This window comes from Tamandua tetradactyla, chromosome 16, assembly GCF_023851605.1.
Source record: "Tamandua tetradactyla isolate mTamTet1 chromosome 16, mTamTet1.pri, whole genome shotgun sequence".
NCBI lineage: Eukaryota > Metazoa > Chordata > Mammalia > Pilosa > Myrmecophagidae > Tamandua > Tamandua tetradactyla.
This window is the reverse complement of record NC_135342.1, coordinates 76357856-76380562: the sequence shown is the minus strand read 5'-3', so window position 1 is coordinate 76380562 and position 22707 is coordinate 76357856. Positions and strand designations below refer to the sequence as shown.

Below are 22707 nucleotides of genomic sequence, written 5' to 3'. Positions count from 1 at the left end.
GACGGGAGAGCAGCGGCAGACGGAATCCGTTACGAAAAAGCAATTAATTTTCCAACGAGGGTTTTTTTTTCTTTTTTTCGGTTTGTTTCCTTTTAAAAAAATAACAATAACACCACCACTAACCCGACAGCGACAGCGGACGGGCCCATACAGTACGACACGCCGGGGGGGGGGGGGGGGGGGGGGGGGGGCAGAGACGTCATAAATAAGAGGAGGGCGGGTCCCAGACCCGCAATTTGTCAACATTTCTTAAATAGGTGCATTATTTAAATCTTATGTACAACAGAAATCACTTTGCATAGCAATGGTGAGGGCGCAGACGAGGGGGGCGGGGGGGGGGGGGGCGAGGGAATGACGCCATGGAACCTTCTTGTCCGCCGGGGTGGGGTGGGGGAGGGAACTGCTCCCACGCGGCGTTAAACACAAAGGCGAAGAAAATCCACAAAGGGCCCCCCTCCCCCGACGCCCCGCCCCTCCCCCACCCCGCGGCTACTCCTCTCCTTGCTACAAAGTCCGTTTTAAGATCAGGTCAAGGTTTCCAATTATGAAGCTAAAAGAATTAGGTGGGGGCTGGGCGAGCTCACGGACCCCTTCCCCCCACCCCACTCCCCCCTCCACCCTCGGACCCCAGAAAGACTCCCCCATCTATCTCCCAGCCAGGACGCGGGGGGGTGGACCCCAGGACCGGCTGCTCTACGGCTATTAGTCAAGAGTTGTCTCGATGCGGCTGCAAACTCCTTCCAGCTGGGAGCTTCACCAGGCCTCCGTGTAGCGGACGTCCACCTCCTTCAGATTGGGAAGCTTGGCCTGGGGTGGGGTAGGGGGCAAGAAGGACCCTGGTCACACGTACGCCCTTCCCTTCTGGGACCTGGAAGGGCCCAGCTCCCTTGCCGCAGTGGCTGGTGGGCCTCACCACCCCTCTCCCCCATGGCTGTGGCCTGCCGTGGGGTCCCTGGCGCTCTCAGCCACTTGGACGACCTTCGGGAGAACACAGAGTTGGTGGGATGTGCTCCAGCCCCAGAGAAACCAGGCGGGGGCTAGAGAAACCAGGCAGCAGCAGCTGGGATTCCATGCCCCCCATCTTGAAGGAGCTCTGGGTCACAGCTTTACAGGTGGGAATACCGGGGTTTGGACCTCAGTTCTGCCTCCCGGAGCCTCGGTTTTCCGGCCTGTAAAATGGGCCCGAGTCTAGTTGCTGATTCCCAGGACAGTGCTAGGGACTGAATGACGAGGTGCACAGAAAGCCCTGAGCTCTCCCAATGGGAGCTAGTCTTATTTCTACTATTCTGGTCTTACTTTTACTCTCCTTTGTGTTCAGAGCGTCATCAGGAAATGGGTGGGGTGGAGGAAGTGGGAAGGCACTCATTCCCAGGCTCCTGGGAGTCTTCCCACTCAGAACTCCCCCAACATGGGGTCTGCGGGGAGCTGTTCCGATGCCTCCGGCTCCTCAGAAATGTCTCCTGCTTCCCACTGCTGCCACCCAAATACTCTTCCTCTGTCCTCCGTTCCTCCTAAGCAGCTGGCTTTCTCTTGAGCCTTCCCAGACAGCTGCCTCCTAACTGCTCTCCTGCCTCTTGCCTCCGGCTTCTCAACCTTCCCGGACGCTGGACAGCACGGCCTTTTTCACATACACACACACACACAGTGCTGATGTGTAATTCTTCGCTGCTTCTCTCCTGTGCTGACCAACCCTCAATGGCTCCCCACTGCCCAGGCAGGGGTAGCCCGCGTCACATTTGGTTGGGCTGGGCCCATGCTGTAGAAATATGTGGGCCAACCTGCCACCCTCTGACTGCATGGAAGAATCCAGGCTTCCAGGTTCTCTTAAAACAGTGGAGGACCTGGTAGGATTGGGCTGTATAACTGCGTGGCCTGGCTGGCTGGGCCCTGAGAGGCTCCCTCCTTCCCATGGGTGGGGGTGGGGGGTCCCCCAATCTGCCATCACCCAGTATGTCCTGGTGTCCCCTCGATGGGAGCCTACATGTCACCGAATTGGTATCATGTCTCCTAAACGGGTGAAAACAAAAAATTGACTACAAGTGATTTTGATTTTTCCACGAGTGGCCTACTGTGTTCTTTTTCCTGCTTGGTCTTGGGAGTGTGTGGATTTTTCGATACCACTGGGTCAGTGAAAGCAGACCTTCTCGAACTCTGAGCAGCACAGGACTGACCTGGGGACACATCGCACATTCAGTCCGGGAGGTGTGGGTGGGCCCCGGAGTCGGCCTCTCTGACAGTCCCCCAGCCACTGCCTGTGCCGGCCTGGGGGCTACCCCCTGAGCAGGGCAGCAAGCCCTGAGCCAGTGGGTGCCCATGGCCTACTGTGACTCCCCCTTCCTACATCCCTCTCTCACTTCAGTGTTCGCTGCACTCTTTGGACCCTTCTTTCTTTCACCAAAGACCAAGATCTCTGTTTGGTGAAGGCTCTTCTGCCCCCAAAGGGCCGAGCTGCATGCCCCCTCCTTGCAGGGCCCCGTGACCCTGGGCCTGCCTTGGCCCACTGTGCCTGTCTCTGCCAGGCCCCAAGCTTCCTCCAAGGCAGCGAGTGGGCCTCAGCATCCCTGGTCCCCAGTGTGGCCAGGCAAACACCAGGGGTCCCGCAAAGCCCTGGGCCGAGCTTGAGATGGAGGCTGGAAGAGGCTGCCCAGTGTCCCTGCTGGACATGGGTCTTGGCCAGGGGTGCCAACTCAATGGGGGCCCCACCTGCTCCTTTTGGAGCAGCTGGGACAGGCTCAGGATGACGGGGTGGCAGGCGCTCCTGCCCCCTTCAACTTCCCCAGGATGAGCTTCTATAGCTGCACATGCCCCCCTTCTGCCTTTCAGATCACCTTATCCTTCCCCAATTTTATCTCACCAGCTTTGCCCAGGCTCGTCCCTGGATAACTGCACCAGCCCTGCAAATGCTCCCCCTGCTTCTACTCTTGTTGCCACTCCCCCCATCTTCACAAAATCCATATTCCACATATCCGCCAGCATGAGATACCCTTCTCGATCCTCAGAAGGCTTTCTAGCAACTTGGATGAAATCCAAAGCCCTTCCATGACTGACAGGACTTATTTCATCTGGACCCAGCCCCTTCTCTCTCTCACTTCTGATCTGTTTGCTACAAAGCCAGTTCAGGCCAATCCTGGCTGCCCCAGGACCTCTGCACATGCTCAGCCTCTCGTGCCTTGCGTCCCTGGCTTCTCAACTTTCGTCTCACAGGTTATGTAGTCTCTTCTTCAAAAATCGCCCCATGTCAACCAAGCCCTCCTTATTTTCAATCTCTCAAATTCCTGCTGGCTTTTTCCTTATCATGCAGTTCAATAGGCCCTCGTTTTGATGATCTGTTTGTCTGCTGGTGAAACTGCCTGTCTGTCTGGGAGATCAGCGACATGACGGCAGAGTGCCAGTATCCAGATACGGCACAGGAATGAAGGGAAGAAGGAATTACCTTTAGATCCTCGTAGGTATCAGCCGAGAGCTTGGTGCTGTTCATGTTTAAACTGCAGAGACTCTTCATGGCTATACAAGGACAGACACACAGACAGAGAGTAATTAGCATAGTGAGGCCCTGCAAGGGCAACTGTGGGTAAGGGAAGGTCAAGCTGGGGCGCCAACTGGAGATTTCAAGCCCTGTCAGGAGACAGGAGGGGAGAAGGTGGACTTCCATTGTTCCAGCTGGGACGTACCACGGGTACAGCAAGTCCACTCCGGGCATGTGCTGGGTGGGACTGGGCCCACCTGCTCTCCCCACCCTCTGAGCCTCCCTTGCTTCTCGTCCCACTGTTGTGTCCCTTCCCTGCCTGGATCAGACATCTCCAGCACTCGCCTGCCACACCCCAGACCAGCTCTGATGGACCAGGCCTGGCCCTTGCCCCTGGGGAACTCCAGAAGCTTTCCTAGTAGGAGCTGACTCAGGCCCCAGCTTCACCCAGAAAGGCTCAAACTGGACAGTCAGTGCACTGAGTCACATGGGGAGCTTGTTAAAGATGCAGGTCCCCTTGCTCCAACTCCAGGGATCCTGACAGTGTGGCTGGAGGGAGCCCAGGAATCTGTATTGTTATCCAGCGCCCCAGCAGGACTCCTATGAGAGTGGTCCAAAAAGCACTCTTAGAGAAGTGCCTCCAAGCCTCACCCTCCCCACTCTCTACCAGCCTTGCCCCCACTTCTCCCCACGAGGCCATCCAGTGTTCCTTTTTCCTCTAGAATATGAGCTACACGAGGGCAGGGGCTACTTTTTTGTTCTAAGTGCCAGGCACACAGTCAACGCTTGGTGAACAGTTTTTTAATGAATGGACAGATTGCTACATCCCAGCACTTAGCACAGTGCAAGGGCAATGCGGGTATTCAGCTAAAGTCTACTGAAGGGAGGAGGGCCGGCGGAGGGGGGAGGAGGGTCCCGGGGACTCACAGCTCAGGGCCAGCAGGCCGGCGTCGGTGACAGGTGTCTCACACAGGTTCAGCACCTGGAGCATGGTGAGGTGTTCGGACAGGAGCCGTAGGCCAGCGTCTCCAAACTGTAGGGTGCAGACCTCTCAGCACTGGGACCTGGCTACACCTCCCCCAGTCACCCCTGAGAAAGGGGCCCGAGGCCCAGGAGTCCCCGACCTGGCTAGGGCAAGGGACAGGGCCCTTATCCCCCAGGCTGCAGGATCTGGGGCGCTCTCACTGCTCCCTAAGAGACTGAATGCCTCTCTGGACCTGGGTTGGAGTCCAGCTTCTATGGGGGTCAGGCAGAACCCTCCCTGCCATCTGTTGGGGAGCAGGCAGTGCACCCCCAGCCCGCCATCTTTTCCCACCTGGTGGAAGTTGAGGTGGCTGCTCAGTCGGGCCCCAGGGCAGCCTTGGGCTGCCCCAGCCCCAGTTCCCTTCGTGTAAAACGAGGACGAGGGCAGAGCCCGCACTTCACAGGCCTGGGGTGAAGGTCACACCAGCTGATCCATGCGAAGTGCCGGGCGGCACGGTATGTCTTGAGCTCAGAGCTCGGCCCCTGTTAGCACTTGCTCTGCTGCTTGTTGTTGCCACGGAAAAGACACATGGCCACCTCCACGCTGCCTGGCAGGTCGGTGAGACGCTCTTGGACACTGTGCAGGTCCTTTCCCTGCCCTGGGCCTCAGCCTCACCAACTGTGAAATGGGCCATTAGGTTCCAGGATGTGTTGAATCTCCTCTGGCCCTGAGAGAGTGGGCACTGAGCTGGGGGAAGGAGGGACAAGAGGATGCAGGGGGCAGCTGGGGTGCAACAGTAGCTACCTGAGTGGACCACAGGTTCAGCTGCTTAAGAGAAGGCAGTTTGATGAGGTGCTCGGCGCAGGCACTGGTTACGTTGGTGAAGGCCAAACTGAGGTTCTCCAGGTTTCCAAAGGAGCCAGAGCTCAGCAGACGGGCCAAGTCAGCATCCTGCAAGCAGAAGGCAGGTAGGGGGTCTTAGGGGCACACCTGGGGCTGCTGGGAGCCCCCTGAGATGCTGAGGGCTCCCACCCACCTCTCCTAGCACCTTTCCTGGAAAGGGGCCCTTTCCCTCGGCCCCACAGAATGCTGCTGCTGGGGGCGGCAAATCCCCTGAAGCTGGGGTGGGTCATGGGTGCTGTTTAGGAGGAAGGGAGGGGCTGCCTGCCTGCCCGGTGGAGGAGAAAGCAGTCAGTGCAGTGACTCATCCCCTGAGTCAACGACTGGGGTGTTCCAATGCTATGGTTCCCCCTTAGGCATGTGCGGGCATGTGTGTGCTTAGGCAGCAGTCCGTGTCCATTTCCCATAAACGAACACTGCAAGGCTCCCTCTGCTCTCCCGTGGGGATCGGTGAGTGCTTAAGCACTAAGCTGTGAGGTCCCTGAGGGCAATAACCATGCTCCTTCTGTCTCAGTGACAGAATACTTGATTTTTAGCTGTCACCCAGCCACCCTGAATTAAGACTAATTTCCCAGCCTCTATAGCAGCTAGGCATGGGCATGTGCTAAGTCTGGACAATGTAGAAGTAGAGGTGTAAAGTGGTACATCCAGGAAGGTCCTTAGAAGAGACATGCCCTTCTTGGATTCTGGCTGGCTGGAATGGAGAGATGACAGCTGGAGCTTGAGCAGCCTTGAGAATCATGAGGTAGGAGTGAGGTGATGTGCCAAGAGTAGTGGGACAGCAGGATAGAAGGAACGAAGATCCCTGAAGACTTTGTAAAATGGGGACTATAAGATGTACCAGCCTCACTGTTTTTGAGGATAAAGTGAATAATACTCAGCAGAGTTATGAGTTCATTAGTTCAACAATAATCTTCATCATGTTTTCATTTTCTCTTTGGTTTTGCGCAACCTGGTTTCTTCCAGGAGGAGCTGGCCTGCCAAGTACCCCGGGGTCCTTGTCACCCTCCCCCATCACCTCCCACCTCAGAACAGACCCTGTCCTGCCAATCCCCAGCAAGGGTGCTCCAACCCACGTTCTCCCCTCTTCCCAGCCCTGCAGAGTGAACCAAATAAACTCACTGTGGACTTGGAGGGCAGTGTCAGCCTGGTGGGCCCGCCTTTCCTTTGCTGCAAAATAAACCAAGCTGATTACGACCCATCTGTTCCCCAAGCTTCCGCCCTGCCCTTCCACCTCTATTAGCACCACTCGCTGTGCCAGCTTCATTTTCTTGGGTGGGAAGAAAGCAATGTGGTGTTTTGGTCTCAGAGGCAGATCCCAAGACGAGGTTATATGGCAGGTGGTCTATTCGAGAGGTGATCTCAGGAAACATCAGCAGGGGTGGGGTGGGGAGGTGAGGCGGGAAGGGAAGGCACCCAGAAGAAAGTGGTGATATCAACTGAGCTATCACTGGTGGTACCTGGGGCCGAAGCCCACTGGGCAACTCTGGGTGATGGTGGAGAAGCCACAACCCACAGATAGCCCACTGGAGTCAAGGCTGCCCCAGGAGTGCAGGGGTGTGAATTCCCTGCTGGCACTGACAGTGACTGCTGTGCATGGCTCTAGGAGTGAGTCAGCACCAAATCCTGGCTGGGCTCCTCAGGAGCTGTGTAACTCTAGGCCAGGGTCTTTTCCTCTCTCTGCCTTCCTTGGATAATCTAGAAAGCAGCAGAGGGTAATCCTGCCCTCTTTGGGTTTAGAGGCGCATTCAATGAAATAAAGGCAGGTACAGATGCAAGTGACAGTCCTTGTGCTCTGTCCCCAGCCTTCTCAGGCCTGCCTGGTGGGGACTCACCAGCTCCTTCAGCTCCCGCTGCCGGTCGCACAGCTGCTCGTACATGCGCTTGCCCACCTCCGTGCTCTGCAGGGTTGAGATGATCTGCAGCTGGGTGTCGTTGTTGTCGATGATGTTGTACTCCAGCATCAAGCACAGGATCTGCCCGACACCACAGGGGTGCGTTAGGAGCCCAGATGGCAAAACCCTCAGCCTGACTCAACAGCACCCCTATGCCCTGGACAGGGATTCTATAGCTAGGCGCGCCCTGGCTGTGTGAAAACGGGCGTATCGTCAGCTCCAGTTTCCCACTGTAAAGTGGGAATATAGATGCACACCCAGCTCAGTGCACAGTAGGTCCTTGGTCAAGATGCAGGGACTGCCTGCCAGGACCACTGGAGCTGTTGTGGAGGCCGAGAGACCAGATGCCCATCTGCCTACACATAGCAGCTGCTTTCGTGCCGTTCATGGAATCAACCTGAAGGCACCTGGGTACTTCTTCAGCCCCCTGCTTCCTGCAGGGCCTCATTTGGCTGCATACTCCCACCCTACTTCCCAGCCCCCTTCTGCCTGGGATCAGCATGTGGGGAGCCCTGCTTTGAAGAACTCCCCTTCCAAAGACTTCTCCCTCGCCAAGGAGAGCTCACCAGCCCAGGCACCTCCTATCGCTTCCTGCCTGCTTTCTCTCTCTGCTTACACCCTCAGCCCCAAGGCCCCCTTTCAAGCGCAGTCAGGACCATCACTTGGGCTGAACTCCAAATCCTCACCAGGACCTCTGACACTTAGTAGGCTTTTGGTGCACGTCCAACTGCAGCCTCCAAACCTCCGGCCCCAGTCTGCTCACTGGGTTCCAGCCGCCCTGTCCTGCCAACACGCCAAGCCTCCCAGTCCTGCCAACACGCCAAGCCTCTTCCTGCTACAGGCCCTTGACACATACTGTCCTCGTGGCCTGAAATGCTCTGCTCCTGCTTTCCTCTAACTCTTCCTTGGTCCTCAAATCTCACCATGACTCTCATCTCCAGGGAAAGCTTTACGATATGCCTATAATTTCTTTGACACTCTTCCCACCAGAGGCAAGAGTGTCTCCTGCCCTTTAGTATGGGCCAGCCTTGGTCACTTGCTTCTAATGTGAAGTGAGGCTGCCTGGCTTCCAAGGCCAAGTTAGGAAAAGTGATACAACTTCCGCCTGGTCTCTCTGGGAGCCCCAGGCTTCTGGAGATTTGGGGGATGGGGTAAGCAAGGAGAGAGAGGAACAAGTGAGAAATGATTTGAGGGGCTGGGGTCAGGAGGTGAACTCCTTGGGGAGTGAGAGGGCTACCCTGAGGCCACTGCATGGAGAGAGACCCTGCACCTCCAGGCCAGGCTCCAGGCGTAGGAATGAAGAAGCCTTCAGATAACCCAGCCCCAGTTCCCATCGGACCACAACTGCCTGAGCGACCCTTCGTGAGAAGCGCTAGCTGAGTCCAATCTTTCCAAGATCCATGAGCAAAATGCATGGTTATTATACTTTTAAGGTACTGTTTGGGGATGGTTGTTACACAGCAGCAGACGTCCAAGACAGAAACCTTCCCCACTCCCTAAGGCCATGTCCTCCCTCTTTGTTACACATGTCACAATCAAAATTAAGAAACTGTTTGAGGAAGGCCCATCTCTCCTCCTAGCACTGCACCTTCCTTCTTCACTGCTGTCTCCCCAGCCCCTGTGACAGGTCTTGGCTGCTGAAGGCCCCTGTCTGGGGCTTGGGGCTAGCTCCTCACCTCCACCATGGTCTGGTTCCCCCTCAGTGCCAGAAGCATGCAGGGTCCCAGCTTGTTTTCTGCCAGGGAGAGCAGGAACTTTTTGGTCTTGTAACAGGACCCCATGAGGATGTGCACCTAGAAGGTGAGAAAGGTCCAGGTGAAAAGGCAGTGGCTACCTGGGGGCTGTAGCCATACAGGATCATTTAAGGTAGACCTTAAATAATGGCCATCTGCCAGCCCCCCTCGGGACTCTGCTGACCTTTGTCCTTCTGGATTCTCAGCACTGTGAGAACTGAGCAGAAGTCTCTGAGCAGCCTTGCTTGGGGGTACATGAGCCCAGCCCTCCCATGTGAGGGACAGGTCACACTGGGGAACCCTGCTTCCCCTTCCCTGGTACCCTTGTGAGCTGTAAAGGTATTTGGGAGACTGCCCCCTGAAATCCACAAATTGGCAAATGTTGCTCCATCTGGGGTTACCTTTTGGGTAGCCATTAAGAAAGCTTTCCTTCTGGCACATCTTGGAGATGGAGATCCAAGGGTGGGGGTCCCCAGCCAAGGTCTGGGAAAGAGCCATGTACCCTGTTTGCTCTCCCCACAACTTCATGCAGTACAAATGCCCTTCTGTGATGAGAAATGGCAGCCTAATTAAGGGGACCTCTCCAAAGCCACGCGTCTCCATGGAAACGAGGCACTTCCATCCAAGAGGCTGCCTGCTTCCTTCTCCAGATATATTTTTTCCCTGCTCCATCACTTACAACCCTGGCATACAAATGAAACCTCTCAGGTTGAGAAGCAGCCAGCCCCTGAGATCTCTTAGTCCTGCATCAGGGGTGGAGGGTCCACCGGGTGTTGCCACGGTGAAGGCGGTGACGTCAGAGAAGCCAGCAAGAGGGGAGAGGGAAGGAGGGCAGTGGTGCAGGCAGGCAGGGACTGGCATGTTTCGGGAGGCTCAGCGCCCTCAAAAAGACTCAGCTGGCAGCAGGCGCGGAGCAGGGAAGGAGTATGTCAGGAGCGTGTCAAGGAAAGGACGTAAAAATAAGGCCATTTTCAGGCAGCGCCTGGGTCTGTCGTCACTGCACTGAGACCTCCGCTAAGCTTGCTGCTGAGATCTCTGTGGCCTGTTCCCTGCCACGGCTGCCCAGCAGAGAGGAGGCTGGTGACAGCCATCATTTCCAAGTGCTGACTGGAAAATGGGCCTGGCCAGGCGTGGCCATGCTCCCCGCTTCCCACGTGGAATGCTGAAGGGTCAAGAGGCCAATTACTAGCCAAGGACATCAAGCTCATGTACGGCTGAGCTGGCCAATGCCAAAGCTCACGCTTTCCCCATGCGAGGTTAGGAGAGGAATGAGCAGCCCGGGGATGGGAGCTGGTTTCGTGGTGAACGGCTGAGGCCACTGGCCTCTTGAACGGAGCATCTGGCCTGGGGGACGAGGCAGCCTGCTTCTCCTCCTGGGAGATGGGTATTCTTTGCCCTCAGGAGGGGCGCTAGCTTGCGCTGGGTGGGCTCTGGCAAAGGCCGAGGAAGGTACTTTGATGCAGAAGGCCTGGGGGACTTCAGCAAGTCACTAGCCCTCTCTGGGCCTCTGTTCTAACACAGGTAGAATGAGGATGATGAAGGTAATTGACAGTATGGTTGTGAAGATGAAAAAAGACAGTACATGGGATGCGTCTAACACAGTGCCCAGCACAGAGAAAGTTCCGGAAGCCACTCTGAATGCTGTTGTTGGTTGCCCTCAGGCCCCTCACCTGTAAGGGGCTGTGCCGAGTGATCAGCCTGACCCTGACATCTCATTCTAGGGATTAAAGGAGTTGGGGGGGTCACTATGGCATGGTGGACGTGACGTGGCTGCTGTGCCGTTAACTGTGATCGGCCCAGCTCTGCCCAGCTCTGCCTAGCTGCCTCACCTGAAAAACGGGGTGGTGATCAGCAGCACCCGCCCCCCAGAGCACGTGTGAGGCTGGCAGAGGTGAGGCAGGAGGAGACGCGTCACAGCCGCGGCTGCCCCATCCTTGGCGGGGCTGTTTTAGCCGGACATCCCCCGGGCTGGCCACGGCTAGGAATGGCCCCCAGCTGTCCCCGCTCACGGCCAAGAGGGCGGCTCCCAAGGAGCCCTGCACCACGCACCATACTGGCGAAGAGCTCCCCGTCATCGTCGCAGGCCACCCCTCCGGGGCTGTAGAGCTGGAACCAGCCATCCTTGCCAGCCCGCACGCTCAGCAGGCACGAGTGGACCTGTGGCAGGGGAGAGACACGTCCAGTCAGCTCTCTGCAGACCGGGGACAAGGGGCACTGGCTGCCGAGGACTGGGGCCGGCCCGCGGCTGAGAAGCCCGTTTCTCTTTGGCCTGGCCACTCCCAGACGTTTGAACCAGAGCAACAACAACTGTCTTTTTGAGAAACGCCTCTTCAGTTCCACGGGGGACACTCAGGGGTTTACAGTCTCCACAGCCACGGACTCCAGGCATTCACCAACAGCGGCCTGGGGCGCTTGGCCAGGACCCGGCTTGGGCAGCAGCCAGATCAGGGCAGGAAGGAGGTCCGGCAGCTCCTTTCTCCAATGCCGTCATCTGGGAGAGGGCGCGCTCCTTTCCCCTCTCTTTTCTGGGTCTCTGCCCTCCTTCCTCTTTGAGCCCCTGTCCCTCCCGCCTTCACTCTCAGCACCGACGCTCTCCGGGTGTGCCCCTCCTGGGTCTCCGTCCCCACTAACCTCGCCCTCCCTGGCACTCCCCACCTCCTCCTCTGAGCCTCTGGGACCCTCTCTCCAGTGAAGAGCCTGTCCAGGTGGGGGGTGATTTCAATGCCTAAAATACAGCCCTCCCCATGGCTCCCAAACACCTCAGATGCTTGTGAGTGCGTGTGGGTGGGCATGTCTGTGCACACGTGTGTGTGTGAGTGCACGTGCATGTTTGGGAGGAATTCCCACCCCACAACTGCAGAGAGAGAAGCAAAGGGCTCTGTTTCCACCCTCCACTTGTGCTCTAGAGAACGCAGGAACCCTGATGGCACCTTCCGGAGGGAAGGTCAGTCTCTGCCAGGAGCCTCTTCTCAGGCTTTCAGCTGCACACGACCCCACACAGACCACACAGACAACACAGGCAGCTGGGCTTCCGTTTCCCCCTCGGAGTTGGAAGAATACCTAAGTGTTAACTTATCTACTTCAAAGGTAACAGGAATCAAGAGTTTGAAACTCTATTTAGCAAACAGAGCAAAAAAATTTATAAGAAAACTTTAGGCTTCCTTTACAAGGGAGAAAGTAGGAAGGGAGAGTGGAGAGAGGAAGAGTGAGGTGGGAAAGGGGAGAGAGAGAAAAAGAAGCAGGAGAAAAAAGGAAAGAAAGAGGTAAGACAGGAGAGGGAGTGAAGTGGCCGAGGTCTAAGAAAGCCTGTTCCAGCTTTTCCTCACTGCGCCTGAAGATAACTTTGGGGATCGGGGTTCAGAGTCACAGTGTGTTCGGGACATCCTTCTAGAACTGTACTTTCCACTGGGCTGGGAGAACCACCACGCTGGAACCTCCCGTGACGCTTGTTCAGAATGCACTCTTGGGCCTGCAGGACCCACTGAATTATAATCTTTAAGGGGTGCAGCCTTCTCCAGGCCCAGGGAAAGCGTCACAGGCCCACTTCAGTCCGTGTAGCACAAACCAACCGGTTCTGCATCACCTCCTCCGGCAAGAGGAGCTCACTTCCTCCTCCCTGTTTTGCTGTTTGAATGTGTCCAGGTCTGTCCCCACCTGGGAGCCACATCCCTGTCCCACAGATGGAAGTGGGCCATAAACAGCTCAATGGCAGAGTTGGTGCTCATCTCTGCAGCCCCGGCCCAGCCCAGGGCTGGTTGCTAGCACAGGCCAGGGGGCAAACTTTCTGGGTTCAAATCCTGACTCTGCCATGTACCAGTTGACCTTAGAGATGTAGCATAAGGTCAATCTTCTCAACTCTAAAGGGAGGGTCATGGTGACAGATAATGGAGCCAATACTAGCTCCAGCGCTGTTAGGGCGTGGGGATTAAATGAGGAAATGCTGGCCTGACACTTGACAGACACTGGCAAATGACGGTTGTGCTGCCACCACCGTTATCATATTGACGTAGTGGAAGGGGAGAGGCTCTGGGGGCTGATTTCCCAGTCCCCTCAGGTCTGTCTTGCACACTCAGTCTCTGGGGTACAGGGGGCGCTCCCCCCAAAAGGGACAGAGAGACCCCAGGGAGGCCCCCGGCGACCAGGCCCAGGAAGTGAAACCAGAAACGGGTTCCTTTCCCAGCCTGCCGCCCCCCAGAACGGCAGAAGCAGAGGCCCAAAGCCACCGGGAGCTGGCTGGGAGCGCCAGGCTGGCACCCTGGGGCCTTGGCACCGGCAGGAAGGGCCACCAGTGGAAACCAGTTCTGGTCAGCGGGGTCTGCAGGGAAACTGACCCGGGGAGGGAGCTCTGCAAAGGGGCCTTGGCCAGCTGCTCGGGCTCCTCGGTAGCGGGGGCACCCCGGCAGCCCCAGAGGGGCTCCCACCACCTGACGGGAGGGGTCTCACCTCTTGTCGTGGGTCCTCAGCGAACCTCTGAATCACGTACTTCAGCTCCCTGCAAGGCACATGGCGGGCAGGGTCAGTCCCAGGGTGGGGGGACGTGCGGGCCAGGGTGTGGGGAGGGCGGAGAGAGCGCAGGGCCAGGAGCAGTGGTGCAGGGGGAACAGGCACCCCGCTTTCCCCAGGAGCCGGGAGCCGAGAAAGGGTCAGAAGAGGGGCTCGCACTGAGGGTCGGCCCCACACAGGGGGTGTCTGTACCAGAAGAAGAAGGTCATGGGGGACGGGGGGCTGGTGTGGCCCAAACACTCACTTGGTGAACTTCTCATGTGCCAGAGCTCTGCAAGGAAACAAGGGAACGCTGCCGTTAGCCGGACACTTAGGAAAAGGCGCCGCGCCCTAAGGACGGTGCCCCCACCACCCCCGCCGCTACCCCCGCCACCATGGCTGATTCGAAGAAGGATGGGGGAGCTGGAATTGAGGTGCCAACGCTTTGCTCCTACTTGAAACTGCAGAACAAGGACCTCGTTTGATGAGAGGGCGGGTGGCAGTGGCAGGCACAAGGCCAAGCCCCTGTGTGGCCCCCACTGCTTCACCACTGTGGTCCCCGGCCTGCAGTGGGTGGCTGGAGCCAGTGCATGGGTGCGTGTGTCTGCATATGGGTGTGCAAGCCTGCACATGGGTGTGTAAGCCTGCACGCAACCCTGGGGCCCAGGTGTGCTCCCTAATTGCCCCGCAGGGACACGCTCACCGCTGCATGCACCAGGAAGGCAATTAGGGCCGTTCCTCTGAGCAGGTTGCATCACGGCCCTGCTCTCTCCTGCGTCCCCTGGGCCTACAGGGACAGGGGCTGCAGCCAATGACAGGGCTGCTCTGTGGAGAGGACCTCAGGAGTCGGATTTCTCTGGTCTCCAACCCTGGGGGCCCCTGGGGTGGGCCAGGCCAGCAAATGGGGCAATTACCGGGGGTAATGTCTTCCCTAGAGAGGCACATTTCACAAACACGAGTTTGCTAATGGGGCCCCTAGAGAGCCCCAGCCACCCGCCCTGGCCTGCCTCCTTTAATCCACCCAAACAGAGGCTGGCAGGCATTTTAGGGCCTGGCTGTTTAGACAATGCCTGCTCCTCGGGCCATTAGCCACCAGACCATACTTTCCAATGATGAATTCAATAGTGGGAGAAGGGCCGGCCAGAGGGAGGTGGAGGGTCCACTGCTGGCCAGAACCGCTGCAGCATGAGCTAGCCACCCTGATGGGCCCAGGCGGGGGCAAGGCGTCGGGCGGCGCGGAAAGCAGCTGCAGTTGACTTTCAGCACCGCCCTCGGAGACTGGCAAGGAAGGTACAACTATTCTCCTGTGACTCATGATAAAACCAACTTTACCACATGCAAGGCAGTGCAGGAAGGGCCTCGCGCATCCCCCTCTCCTTGACTCCTGCTAACGGCCCGCTGAGGTGGGTCTCTGAGGGGCGCTGGGCCTCGCCGGGCCCGCAAATGAGGTGGCCAGCCCCGGACCTGCCTGTCTGCTGGCTTTCGGCCCATGGGCCCCCCTACCCTCCACCCCGTGATGTGGGCGTCCCACCAAAGCCCTGCCCGCCCCTGCCATGCACTCAGTGAAGGGTTGGGAGTTTCCCACAGGCCGGGAGTTCCAGCGGCATGCGCGGGACTTACTCTTTGGGGAATGGAATGGGTTGAAGCAAGCTGGCCAGGGACGGTCTCCAGTCATCGTAGTCGGACCTGGGGGGAGGGAGCAGCGGGCGGTTAGGATTGGTCTGGACAAGGCACTGGTGCACACGGACAGATGGCAGAGTCGGGGCCATGGGCTGCCTCTGTGCGCGGGAGGACCAGCCAGCCTGTGTCTGTGACGTGGCCACGAGACACAAGACGGAACCTGCCCAGAGATTCCCTGTGGCCACAGGAGGGGCCTAGCCGGCTAGCGCCCCAGGTCCCCGACCCCCCACGCCTGGCTCTGGGCGCCCACAGCATTTTCCGTATTATCTGTGCCCACTTCTGAACTATGGGAGCGTGTGGCCGGCCTGCAACCCCATTTTCATCTTTGATGGACCAGAAGTGAGTGCGATAATTACAGACTGACTCACAAGGAATCAAAGTCCGGTGCTGTGTCTTTGGGGCGTGGGTCAGCTCTCCTGATTCACCGATGCTTCTATTCCTGCGTCCGGACACCAGGAGGGTGATGACAATAGTGGGATTTAACACTGATGGCGACGGTCATGATGGAAACTAACAGCAGCACAATCTCACCGGTGCTTTCTACACGCCCTGCATTGTGCCCAGTGGCTTACCACCCCAGCTCATTTATTCTTCACGACACCTCAGGGGAGCCAACATGATGAGCCTCATTTAAGACAAGGGGAAACTGAGGCTCAGGGAGGGTGAATGAGCTTTTGAAGCTACCATGGCTAGGAAGTGGCTCACAACTCTCATCCTTAGTCCCGCCTGCCCTGCCGGACTGCAGCTGGGGTCTTAGCAAGTGAAGCCCACGCTCGGGCAAACACACTGGGCAAGGCAGGGGCGCGAAACTCCAACCAGGGCCAGGAGCCAGCAGCTCCCATGATGGTAGTGCCAGGCCAGGCCTGCTCCAAGCCGGGCTTGTTTGGCATCCTGAACCATCCACAGGTGGCCTTCCCCTCGGGGTACAGGGGCCGGAGGCCGGAGGAGGGGAGTTATCCTCCCAGAGTCACCGCACAGTGGTCCAGTCCGGCCAGGGAGGAGAGCCGAGCACACAGACAATGGCTTCCAGGTCCTGAGAGCCAACTCTGCCCCCAAGCCCTCCGTGTGCAACGGCTCAGGGGAGCCCCACCAGGCTCCTGCATGCACCCATTTCACAGAGGAGGGCAGCAGAGCCATGCCCACCCCCTCCCCGAATCACAGATGGCACTGGGGACACTTCTCAGGCCTCTGCAGAGCCCAGGGCCGCAGTCCCGCCCTTTCCAACAGGTGCAGCTTCCATCACAGCCCATCCCTGAGCAGCAGGAGGCCCAGGACAGGCACCCACAGGGAGGGGAAGGGACCCAGAGGTCCACAACAGCCCCTAAGACACAAGTGGCGATTCAGCCGGGAGTCAAGATTTGACTCAGGGCTTCTCAGCCCACGCCCCAAGCCTTTCCCACTGCACTCCAGAGCAACCGTGAGCACCTGCATTGGCTGCCCTGTGATGAGTCCCACCAACCTGGGCTCCCCTCATCCCTCTGGCTTTGGGGACTTGGCTGAGCTCAGCACCTCCAGCATCGCAGACCTTCCACCCTTGCACATGGAGGAGCTGGGCGCAGCAGCCCCTGCCCAAGCTGGGAAGTTGTGTCCAGGAGCTGTGACCACACACACCTCGCCCTGTACCCGGCCCTGGGGGACGAGGCCAGCACCCTACCTGGAACCCCGTGTCAGGCACTGGACCTGGAGACAGGTGGCCCTCGGGTAAGGACTGCTCAACTACAGGCCTGGTGCATGCTGGGACTCAGCCACGAAGGGACCCGGCCAGAGCTGTGCCAGAGCCACTAGGGCCATCTATCCAACAGCCTGCAGCCAGACCCACAGATACCAGGCACTACCTCAAGAGAGGCCTGAAGGCGCTCGGACAGGGCCCAGGTAGTGGAACCGACCTGGCCTCCAGCTGTCCTCAGTCTTAACCCCGTGATTCCTGAAGGTTTAGAATTCAGTGATTCTCAGACTTACTTTCATTGTCGCCTCCTCCCAGCCCCTTGAAAAATTTTTAAGCTTTTTATTTTGAAATACTTTCAAACTCATAGGACACTTACAAAAATAAGACAACCTCATGCAGAGAACTCCAGCTTGCACCACCCGCACCAGACACCCAGGTCACATTCTCCTTACTGCGGTGTCGTCACCACCTTCCAATATGTACATTTCCCATCTCCCTAAACGGGGACCCTACACCCACCAGGCATTAACTCCCGTTCCCCCTGCCCCCAGCCCCTGAAAACCTGTACTCTAGCTTCTGTCTCTATGAGCTTGAACATTCTCGAATATTTTCTTTGTAGTTACCGCAGGGCTTAAATTGAACACCAGAAATTTATATGACAATCTCATTTGCTTTGACACTAGTATATGCAAACTATGTTCCTGTACTTCCCGTCACCCCCCTTTATGTAATTCTTGCCACAAACTGCACGTTGATACATTATAAGTCCACAACCCGCTGATTCATCATTTTATATTATTCATTTGCCTTTTAGATCCTGCAGGAAGTAAAAAGTCAAGTTTTATCCCAGAACACACCCCTGTCATTACCCTTACTGAAGATCTTTATTTCTTCTTGAGCCTTCCTTCAACCGATTGTCTGGTTGTCTTTTCCTTTCAACTTGTAGAACTCACTTTAGCATCTCTTATACTACAGTTTAATAGTGAGGAAGTCCCTCAGCTTTTATTTAACGGGGAATGTTTTCATCTCACCCTCATTTTTTAAAAGATACTTTTGTGGGACATAAATTCTTGGGTGGCAATTTTTTTGCTTTGAGCACTTTTAAATGTCATCCCACTCCTCACCTGCACAAGCAGTCGGCACTGAATCTCATCGAGGATACTTTGAATGTGACATGTTGCTTCTCTCTTGTGGCTTTCAGAATGCTCTTTGACCCTTGGCATTTGATTGTACCATCCCATGGCCTGGGTCTACTGGGATTCGTCCTGCTTGGAGTTCATTGAGCATCTTGGATGTGCATAGTCATGTCCTTTGTTGAATCTGGGAAGTTTTTAGCCACCATTTCTTTCTCTCTTTCTTCTCCTCTGGGCCTCCCACAACGCATCTTTTGGTACACTTGATGGACGTGTCCCTCAGGTTTCTCAGGCTCTATTCACTTTCCTTCACTCTTCTTTCTGTTTGTTTTAGGTTCCCAGGCTGTTCAAAGCAAATGCCATGAAACAGGCTAGGTTAAGCAATGGGGATTTATTCGCTTACGGTTTTGAGGTAAGGAAAATGGCCAAAGCAAGGCATCATCAAGGCAACGGTTTCTTTCTGGAGACGGCTGCCAGCGGTTGTTGGTGCCTCTGCCTCATGGCAGTGCACACGGGGACGTCTGCTGGTCTCTCCTTTTTCTTCGGGGTTTCGGTGATATTCAGCTTCTTGCTTCCCTGGCCTTCTTTCTCTTTCGGAAGCTCATTCTCTAATAAAGAACTCCAGTCATAGGATAAAGGTCTGTCCTGACTGCGGCGGACCACACCTTAACTGAAGAAGCCTCACCGGAAGGGCTACTTCCAATGGGGTCACACCCACAGGGATGGCTTGTGTTTCAGGACATGTTTTTCTGGGGCACATACAGCTTCAAACCACCACAACCCTCCCCAGATCAGATGATTTCAATGGTCTTGTTTTGAAGTTCACTGAATCTTCTGCCAGCTCCAATCTGTGGCTGAACTCCTCTAGGGAATTTTAAATTTCTGTTACTGTGATCTTCAGCTCTGTTTGGTTCCTTTTCAGCACTTCTATCTCTAAATTATATTTACGTTCATCTATCATTGTCCTGTTTTCCTTTAGTTCTTTGTCCATGTTTTCCTTTAGCTCTTTGAACATAATTAGGACCATTTCTTAAAAGTCCTTGTCTGGTGTCTCCCAGGTCTGGTACTCCCTGATGGTTTCTGATGCTTTAATCTTCTTTGCCTGGGCCACCACTTCCTGTTTCCTTCTATGTTTTGGAATCTTTTGTTCAAAAATGGGTATTTTGATATTTTAATGCGCATTGCAGGAATTTTGATTCTGCAGCACTGTCCCTTAAGCTGTACCCAGCTAGTGTCACAAAAGAGCTTTCCTTGAATGCCAAGAGCTAACAAAATTTTAAAAAATGGGAAAAAGAAGACATCTTTCCTAGTCCTTCCCTACTGAGCCCTTCAGCTATCTGCCCTGGTGTTTTGGTTTGCTGAAGCTGCTGAAATGCAACGTACCAGAAATGGATTGGCTTTTATAAAGGGTATTTACTAGATTATAAATTGTGGCAAAGAAAACGTCTGAATTTAAGGCATCAACAAAATGATATCTGGACTCTGAAGAAAAGGCTGCCAGCATCTGGAACGCGTGTCAGCTGAAAAGGCATGTGGCTGGCATCTCCTGGTCCCATCCTCCTGGGTTGCATTGCTTTCAGCTTCTGATTCCAGTGGCTTTCTCTCTGAGCTTCTGTGGGTCCTTGCTTGGTATCTCCCAGGGAAATGCTGCCTCCAAGTATCTGATTCTCTTGGCTCTCTGCCTCAGCTCTGAGCTCTCTCTGTCTTCTGCCTTTTATTCTCTTCATAGAAGATTCCAGTAAAAGAATTAAAACCTTTAACTGGTGGGTCACATCTCCATGGAAACAACCGAATCAAAAGGTCCCACCCACAGCATTTCTGTACCCACAAGATTGGATTATAAGAGCACATGGCTTTCCCGGGGTACGTAACAGTTTCAAACCAGCACACCTGGGATCCCAGCCAGCTCTGCACCGAGCGGGTGAAGGGTGGGGGAGAGGCCACCAGGGCGCCTCAAGATCTCACAACTTCTGAAGGGCCTTTTCCTTGACTCAGAGTTCACCCTGTCACTGCAGTCCTGTGAGTGTTTCTGAGTTCTTGCTAGTTGTTCAAAGCATATGTAGCTGGACAGAGCCCTCGAGCATCTCACTTCGCCATCCTGATAGGGGCCTGCCAGTAAAGCTCCCTCGTGAAACTTTAAAACCAGGGACATGGTGTGTATCTGTGTGTGTGCCGTATGTGCACCTACACTTTATACACACACACACTAAGGCTGTATTTACCCCCAAAGAGCCAGTGTCCACCCACTGCAGACACGAGGTTAGAAAATCCCTGCATGGAGGCTGCCCCCTCCCCACCTCCTCGCAACAAACCCATACTAAAGTGGAGACCTGAGAATACTGATCACATTCGGGAAGGGCTCACAGGAAAGACTTAAACGTGGACACCCAGAAAGAAAAGAGTTCCCAGGAAAGCCCAAGTGAGTTTTATCAGCAACGAGAGCTTATGCTCACTAAAGCATTTCCTCTGGCAATCCCTGGGCGTGCTCACAACAGTCAGCGGGGGATGGAGCAGTGTCGTTTGGTTTCCATGTGAGGAAACTGAGGCTGTGAGAGGTCAGGCTGCTAGGATGCACAGAGCAAGAGTTCAAAGCCAGGCCATCTGACACCAGTGCCGAGTACACGGAAGCCAGAGGCCTGTGGGACCCACGCCAGGACACGGAGCCTCCTTTATGGCTTCATCCTGCACGCTTCTTTCACCTGCACAAAGCCAGAGACTTAGCTTCTCATAGCTCCACCTTGGTGGCACACATGGGACCAAGAGGGGACTCAGAGGCAGAAAGAGGAGGAGGCCAACTGGCCTCTTTCCCCATTTCTGTCCAGCCCAGCTCCAGTCTGCAGGGCAGCCTCTGACCTCCCTATAAAAGCCGGGTCCAGTCTGGGGTGCATGGTGGCGGTACTGGCCAGATGCTGGGGAGCATGGGGGGGCAAGGTGCCCGATGGCCAGCCTGGGAATGGGATATGGGTCCTTTTGCAGGCGCCTCTCTGTGACAGACCAGCAGGGTGCCCCCCATCTGCACTCAGGGATAAGCATCTGCCTCTAGAAGGGGGTCTTTCTCCCCTCGGACCCAGCCTGGCCAGGGCGTGGAAGGCCTAAGACCTGCTCGAGGAACGGGTAAGGCAGCCAGGCCTTTCTTGGGCTCGGAGAAAGGGAGAAAGAGGGGGAGGTGCCCGGTACAGCCGAAGGCCTCCAATGGGCCTCAGGTCCAATCTCCCAGATGCAGAATTCTCACAATAATGGTACAGTTGAGAAACCGAGGCTCAGAGAGGTAAAGATGCCAACATGATCCACAGTAGAAAGGAAAAGACGCTGCCCTGCACACTTCCATATGACTGAGGAGCCAAGCCGGCCCCAGAACGCCATGGCCTGTGGGGAGAAAGCATAGCTTCGCCGATGCCTTGCTTTTGGACTCCTCTTAACCTCAAACCTGAGAGCCAATAAATCCCCACTGTCCAAGTCAACCCACCATATGGTCTTTGTTTTAGCAACTGAGAAACTACAACAATGAAAATCAACTTCTGCCAGGCAGGCATCCTCTGAGCACTGTGTCCAACCTGGAGATGGAAACAGTGCTGAGAAGGGCACCTGTCCTCAGCAAGTGCCTGCTGGGCACCCGGGGCTGGGACGGAAGCCTAGTGTACACCAATTCACTGAATTCTCAAGGCAACCTGGGAACTAGATGCATTGACAGGGATCATTATCTTTATTTTACAAACTGGGAAACTGAGGCTCAGAGAGGTGGGGTAACTTGTCCAAATTCAGACAGCCAGTTAAATGGTGGGGGTGGAGTCTAGGCACTCGGCAGTCAAATGGAGACCCCCCCCCCCCCGCATCCCAAACTCTGAGAGGTGCTTAGCCTTGGGCAAGAGTGGGCAGGAGGCACCAGGACCAGAGGCCCGAGTAAGGGTCCAGTTGACCCTATCCCACCCCCTCACCAGACACTCCAGCAACATTCCCGGACTTTGTCCTGAACCCAACACTGTTTCCACCTCCCTTTCCATCTCTTGTCTTGTGGGATATGGTTTCCAACCCACCCCCTGCACTGGACTCCTGAAGTTTCTTCTCTGTGGTGCTGGGGCACTGGTGGGGCAGCCCTTCCCCGAGCAGGACAGTCCTGGGCAGTACAGGGGCTTCCCCTCTCTGTTCCCACCCTCTCCATTCCAGGAATGTCTGCTTCCCAGCCACCAGGACCATCCCAAACTCGAGTGCCCCCTTCTGGCTGAGGGCTAGTGCGCATCAGGGCCTCCTAGGATACAAAGTTTGCAGTCAGATGTGGGCTGGTTGGAAAAGAGGAGAACATCCCCACTGCTGTCCCTGACAGCCACTCTCCTGTTCCTGGACAGAGGAGAGTGAGCCTGCCTGTGGTCCAGGGAGGGCCAGCAGCTATCCGTGCACCGTCCCATCCGAACTTCTCAACAACCCGATCAGGTGGCAAAGCCGTTCTGCAGGCGATGCTGGCATTTGGAGGGCCTACGGGTAGGCATGTACGTCAATGCTGATGGGACACCAGCAAGTAACTGAGGTGTGCGGGATGGCCCAGTAAATGACAATTTAAAGAAGGAATATATAGATGGATAAACAAATGCGTGGTCACACACAACGGCCCAGCAGGAAAACAGCCGGACTCCAAACTACTCCTGACTCCCCAGCTGCTGTGACTGGTCCCCGGGTCTCTGTGCCAGCCCCGGCCTGGGCCTCACGGAAAATGTTTTCAGCATTAATGCTGACCTGGGCTTGATCTAGTTTTCCTTTTCAGGGCTCTCGGGAATTTCTGGAGCTTAGTTTTCA

At 55.9% G+C, this 22707-nt stretch overlaps 1 protein-coding gene across 4 annotated transcripts in view; it reads right to left on the bottom strand.

The window, feature by feature from the left end:
• Positions 1-391: 391 nt before the first annotated feature.
• The window catches only part of CMIP (c-Maf inducing protein), a 229176-nt gene continuing 206860 nt past the window's right edge, over positions 392-22707 (bottom strand). For all 4 annotated transcript variants that reach the window (XM_077133124.1, XM_077133125.1, XM_077133128.1 and 1 more), the window contains 11 exons: positions 15061-15126; positions 13706-13732; positions 13402-13450; positions 11008-11115; positions 8902-9018; positions 7166-7306; positions 6453-6500; positions 5235-5381; positions 4394-4499; positions 3434-3504; positions 392-807 (listed from right to left, as the gene is read on the bottom strand). In XM_077133124.1, the coding sequence (XP_076989239.1) occupies positions 754-807; positions 3434-3504; positions 4394-4499; positions 5235-5381; positions 6453-6500; positions 7166-7306; positions 8902-9018; positions 11008-11115; positions 13402-13450; positions 13706-13732; positions 15061-15126 (934 nt within the window). In that variant the 3' untranslated portion in view covers positions 392-753. The remainder of the gene's footprint in view (positions 808-3433; positions 3505-4393; positions 4500-5234; positions 5382-6452; positions 6501-7165; positions 7307-8901; positions 9019-11007; positions 11116-13401; positions 13451-13705; positions 13733-15060; positions 15127-22707) is intronic.